We start from the raw sequence: 6,299 nt of genomic DNA, 5'->3' as shown, positions 1-6,299 counted from the left end.
ATTTAGGGCATAACACAAGAGCATGAAACAAATTAGCTTCCGAAGCTCGTTTGGAGAAATTTGAGCAATGTGAAGTTGGTAATAATCAAGAACCGTTTTCAGAAAATCAGGAACAGGGAGACGAAACCCTGATTTGAAATGAACCCTGTACACTCCGACAAAGCCAGATGGTGTGTCGACAATTGCATTTCCAGGCTCTGAGAGACGAGGATGGAATTGGGGATCAATTTGGTATTTTTTTCAAGAGGGCAGCCAAACTCTTAACGGAAAGTTTGGATTTCACGGTCTCAATAATGGAGCTATCTTTGCTAATCATGAGAGAAGAAAAAGGAAGACGAGTGGAATTGGGAAGAAGTTCAAATGAAAGTATAAGGAATCAAATAAGCATTTATAGGAGTGACGAAATCGCAATTACACACTGTACACCCATTAAATGTAAAAGAAACGAAAAGACAATTATATGCAATGATGGAATGACAAAATGTAAGGAATCAAAGAAGCATTTATAGGAGTGACAAAATCGCAATTACACACTGTACACCCCTTAAATGTAAAAGAAACGAAAAGACAATTATATGCAATGATGGCCTCTAAGAGTCGTTCGTCTCATCAGAATTCAATTCAGGTGCCTCACCCTTATCTATTCATAACGGTCATCATCGAAAACCTCGCCAGTTTGAATTACTACTCATAACGGCAAGTAATAATCCAAATTGGGGGGACTTAATAGGGTATAGGGTTAGTCACCGCTCATATACCCTCGGAATGGCCGCATTGCCGAACCTTGCATAACCACCGAACTGTGTGAAAATCTCGAACCACATTCGATACCGAACTGAACCTAAAAGTTCCGAACTTAGGTGAAAAGGTGACAAAAGAACAAGGTGATATCGCTATAGTACACAAAGTACATGGGAACTCAAATAAACATGAACAGTTGTACAAGAACGAATGATTGAACCTTGTACAGTTGTATAACGGTTTCCAAGTATTTCTTTTCGTACCTTCGGGCGTACGGCCATAAATGCGACAAGACCTCGGATCAGTTCGGTAGGAAGTAAGGTCGGGATGTTTTCGACTCCAATTATAAATAGGTGGCCCGATACACTCCCGCGAGGTACACAACAACCATTCACTCACTTCGATTTGAGATATATTATAGTAACCTTACCAGGACCCCTACTAACCTAATCGTCAGAGAGTTGTTCCGGGGCCCCTCCCCGGACAACTGGCTTATGAGTTTGTGATTGTTTCTAGGTAATCCACTGTTAGAAGAAGTTACTCAGCTTTGCTAATATGGAGAACGAAACCGGAGGCACATCAGCAGGGTTTACTATTTTTAATGTGTTAGTTTGTTTGCTCGCCAGGAGAGAGAGAGAGAGAGAGAGAGAGAGAGAGAGAGAGAGAGAGAGAGAGAGAGAGAGAGAGAGAGAGAGAGAGAGAGAGAGAGAGAGAGAGAGAGAGAGAGAGAGTCATTTTCTTTATTTATTTATGATAAAATAGTTAAAAAAAAAGAAAGAAACATGAAAAATAAATATATCAACGATATTTTAGTCTTTTCAATTTGTGGAGGGACCAAAAATACAAGGAAACTTGATGAAAAGGACCACCGATCCAAAAGTTTGGTGGTTTAGACATTTTTTCTGAAAAAATGCATACCATATACACCATTTATGCAATTTTGTCTTAATGATATCAACTAAATAATTCTTCCGAACACTACCAGTATCGAACAACTCCTTATTTCTTTTCATTGATATCTACTTTAACTATCAAATAAGTGATTGTGTTTCAAGATTGAATAAAGAAAAATGTTGCTTTTCTTGGATTTATACGCCTACCATCTCCGAAGAGTTAACTCTTATCGAAAAGTGTGTGTGATTATGGTTTTGAAGTATGTTTCTATTACTCCTTAAGTAATTTATAATATAAATTGTTCTACAATATATTTTAAACCATTTATTTTCATTTGGTTTGGAACTTCCGGTTTGATGTTTGGATTTTATATTTTATGTTTGAAACTTTATATATTTATATTTGAAACTTTGGATTTTATTTTAACCTTAATATATGGTTTTTTCGGTTTTCAAACTGAGTCAAACCAAACGATTGTAATTCGGTTTTCGGTTTGGTTGGGTTTCATTCTATTTGGTTTGGTTTGATTTTATGTTTGGACCTAAATAATATTTCAAACCAAAGAAGCAAACCAAAAAAAAAAAAAAACAAAAAAAAAAAAAAAATCATAAACCAAACCAACTTTTCACCCCTCATATAAAGAAAACATAAACAAATTGTTGGTTACTCTTAGGCTCTTAGCCACTTCTTCACTTCTTGGATACAAGTCCAATAGATGTCTGTACATGATTAAGGGCCAAGGCCTGGTTTTTATTTTTTTTTCGCCACTAGGTAATAAGTTAAATTTGAATCTAGGTATGAACCTTGTGTTGGACATGATTAAGGCCTGGTTTTGTGAACCTCGAGTACATCGAGTACATGTTGATATAATGGCCTCCACATAAATAATCTAGTAGTATGAGGGTAAACTATCTTAATCAATTCAAACCTGTCCATGACATTTCATTGTTATTTGGATACCGTATAAAATAGCAAAATGTTTATAAAGTATACAAGTTAATATATAATAGATTTTGCTTTTGAAAAAAGGAACCTAAAGTTTCAATATGTCAATATTGGGCTCTTGGCCACTATTTTTATATGAAAACCCTTAAACTATAAAAATTGGATTTGGGCCATTTAAGAAGCGCTAAAGAAGATTGAGAGTGAACCAAAGAAAAATGTTACACAAACCATTTACAAATCAATATATACTTAGAATATAACAACATATTCCACAGAAGTGAAATTCAAGCATGATATAGTTTACAATAAAAGTTAATTTCTTCTTTCACTTTAGCACATTACTGAACAATAAATTTTAACGAAAACCAAAATTACCATTTACCCATTCTGTAGGATTTCATTTAAGTATCCCAAATGGCAGCAACAGCGACCACCAAGGATATAAAAAGCTGGTTTTTAACAGCAGTAAATCTCGAGGAATGGCTTTTTACAGTTGCTGCTTGTGGTGGTGGCAAATTGATGACGTGTACATGTAGTTTCATGCCCCCATAGCAAAACCCTTTGCTGCTAATGAAGTAATAATCACGTGTCACATTGAGTGGCACCACATCTCTTCCTGCACCCGTGGTGTAATTGTGAAGCGGGTGCTCAGCATTGCATGTTTCGTAGTTTGTTTTGTTGACTTCCAGTACATCGTTTTGGTTCCTGTCATACACAAAATCTATAACAGGAACCGATGTATATATTAGAAATCTTTTTTTTATATAGTTAATTAGGAATAAAAGAATAAAAAGGTTGTTACTTATTTTAAAAACAATTCTGGAAACACCCTTTTCTAAATATTAAAGTCCCTTTGCAAGATGATGTCTTTATCGTGGGCCTCGTTATAAAATCAGAAAACAATAACTTGAGCCTAAGGCCATTTATACCAACCTCTCAAATAAAGGTCAACACCTTTTCTTTTCAAGTATATAAGCCTCTTTGGCCTTTGCAAAGCCATATGACCATATCAGTATTGTGGGTCTTACTACAAATAAAAAATATTATCCTATAACATGATTGCTTTATTATATAATTTATTAAATTGGTTTATTTTCTTAATTTATAGATAGATTTGTATATTAGAAAAATAAATAACTTATGAGTAAGTTGAATTTAAATTTAAGTTTTATATAATAATTTAATAACAATATTTTCATTATTAAGTTGTACATTTTTCTTTGATTTCTAAAAAATGATACCCATGTATAATAAGTCTCCTTATTGTAAAAATGTAAATCTGAAACATAAATTTGTGCATACATATTAGGAAAAGTAGAGAGTTAGAGCCGATTTAGAAGAGAAAAAATGATAGATTCATGTAATCTTAATGTTGTTGAACTATTGATACTATTTAAACGTTGTTTTTGAAATAGATTAAATATTCAATTATTTTGTTAATTAAATAATAAATATTATACTAATGTTAATATTTTAATGAATTTTCTAAAGGATTAAAAGAGTTATCAAGTTCCAAATCAACATTCTATAATTCGGAAATGAGCACAAATATGGCGACAGCCGACAGAATGCTGTTAACATATCAATTACCTAACAAACACAGTAAATCAATCATTAATGCACTGAAATAATCATGATCACAAACATTACGTATTCGTTTATTTCAAATTATATACAATTAGGCCAAGAGAATAACACGAATTCTGCTGAATATCCAGCTTAATTAGCTTCAAAATTACTGATAAATGATAAATATATGCATAATGAATGGGAACAGATAGTAAGATATATCGACAAGCATATAAGAGTAGATCTGCACATGTGTTACTTACAGAGCCAATCGCCGAGGTAGAAAGTTTGGTTTCCTGCCCAAAGAGTGTAGTTGACGTTGGAAGTCCAGCCCATATTTCCTCCGACGATGAATCGTTTGGCAGAAACATCCGGCAACATCACCATAACCACGGCGCAAACCAGCACTCCGACCGCCGTCGACCACCTGCTACTGCGGCTGATTCTCATTCTGCTTCCGTATGCGAAAGTACTGAGACTGACAAATTCGAGTTTCTTCCAGACCTCTCGTTTCTATTTACGCCGGTCAGAAATAGAAAGGGTTGTGCTATAAATACCGCTTAACCAATTTTACCCCTCTTAATATCAATTAAATCAACTTTTTATTTTTGATTTGACATTATTTTTTTCTTTTTATTTTTCTTTATTTTTCCTTTTATTTTATATTTTAATATTATTACTATTAAATTCGGATGACATTTTAAAATTCGGTAAACATTATAAATTCGCACGACATTATAAAATTCGAAAGACTTTTTTGTCCGTAATTAAAAAATATAAAAAAAATATTTAAAAACCGATTTTATATAGTCGTTTGAATTTATAATGTATTCCGAATGTTAAAATTTTGTGCGAAATTTATAATAATAATAATAATAATAATAATCAAAATATAATAATAATAATAATAATAATTAAAAAAGAATTAAAAACAACAAAAAAACAAAATAGGAAAAAAACAAAAAAAAAACAACAAAAGACAAAAAATCAAATCAAGGGGGTGGAATTGGAAAAGGAAAGGGATACTTATAGAAAACCCCAATATAAAGAATACTTTTCGGGTTGTCTTTCGGGTCATGGGCCAATGTAGCCCAAAAAAGGAAATTTAAAGTTAAAATAGAAATTGGAAAACTAGTGGCAAAGTATCAAACTCAAAGGGTCTGTTTGGTTGGCAGGATTGAAATGAAATTCGAGGGAAAATGATTCCAATTCCCTCGAATTCCTGCGTTTGGTTCAACTTTTAGAGAATGAAAGGGATTCCTAAATGAGAAAACATTCCTTCAATGGAGGGAAAATACTTTCCTTCACCAACAGGATGGAATCAATTCCTTGTTAACATGGAAAGTTAAAATTTACCATTATACCCACCAAACCATTCTAATCTTCTTCTCCAAACCACATCGTCTTCTGCAATCTTCCACCAGGTCGTCGTCTTCTCCAATCTTCCGCCAGGTTAGTGAATCGATGTCATTATCTTTCACTCTCGCTATCTCTCACTGTGGTCACGTACCAGGTTTTGAACGTTTCGTACCCAAACGGGGTACAAAGTTAATCCCAACGCCATGCGAAACGCTCTCTGGCACGACTCCTTGTCGATCCGAGCAATCAACCAGTACGATGAAGGGAACGTGTTTCTGTAGAATTGGATTGCAGCAATTCGTCGATTGGGTCGGCGATTGCAAAAAAAAAACCGGCGATTGGATCACCGATTGGGCGGGAATGGTGATGTCGATTCCAAAAAGTAACGATTTAGAAAAAAAAACGCTTCGACAATTGGTTTGATTCCTCGATACCAGGTACGATTTGCTTATTAAATCAGGCCCCTGTCACCACAAACTTCATCTTCTTCAATTAGACGATTCTTAAATTCCATTGTAACATCGACTTCCATTAATACACTTGCCGATTTTTTGCTTTTCTTCTCTTCTTCTCTTCTACTGTTATTCTATTAGTTATTAAGAATGGTTTTTGGCAATGGCAAGGCTAGTATTCATGCATCAGATAGTGAAACAGAACCACATGAAAAGTGTTCTTCATGTTCTTGCTGGAAAAGTGGAAATCAATATTTTTTTTTGCTTGCTTGTTTAGAAACAACAATATCTTTAAAAATTGATTGTGTAGTTTTAGTATTTTAGATATACTTGCTGGAA

The 6,299-nt window shown here is 33.9% G+C and overlaps 1 protein-coding gene across 1 annotated transcript; it reads right to left on the bottom strand.

The window, feature by feature from the left end:
- Positions 1-2,810: 2,810 nt before the first annotated feature.
- On the bottom strand, positions 2,811-4,665 carry LOC145156854 (early nodulin-like protein 17). The gene is made up of 2 exons (XM_079076080.1): positions 4,413-4,665; positions 2,811-3,301 (listed from the first exon to the last, which is right to left on the bottom strand). Exons 1-2 carry the CDS (start codon positions 4,597-4,599, stop codon positions 2,982-2,984), a joined length of 507 nt encoding a protein of 168 aa, XP_078932206.1. The 5' UTR covers positions 4,600-4,665; the 3' UTR covers positions 2,811-2,981.
- Between the last annotated feature and the right edge of the window lie 1,634 nt (positions 4,666-6,299).

Source organism: Lactuca virosa, chromosome 2 (genome assembly GCF_052849685.1).
Source record: "Lactuca virosa cultivar CGN04683 chromosome 2, Lactuca_virosa_CGN04683_v6, whole genome shotgun sequence".
Classification (NCBI taxonomy): Eukaryota; Viridiplantae; Streptophyta; class Magnoliopsida; order Asterales; family Asteraceae; genus Lactuca; species Lactuca virosa.
The sequence above is the reverse complement of the archived record's forward strand: the minus strand, read 5'-3'. Positions and strand labels throughout refer to the sequence as shown.

Excerpts from the sequence above, each read along its gene's own strand:
- LOC145156854 (XM_079076080.1), bottom strand. The coding sequence starts at position 4,599 with ATGAGAATCAGCCGCAGTAGCAGGTGGTCGACGGCGGTCGGAGTGCTG. Across the intron at positions 3,302-4,412 it reads CTACCTCGGCGATTGGCTCT|ATTTTGTGTATGACAGGAAC; the intron begins GTAAGTAACACA and ends TTCCTGTTATAG.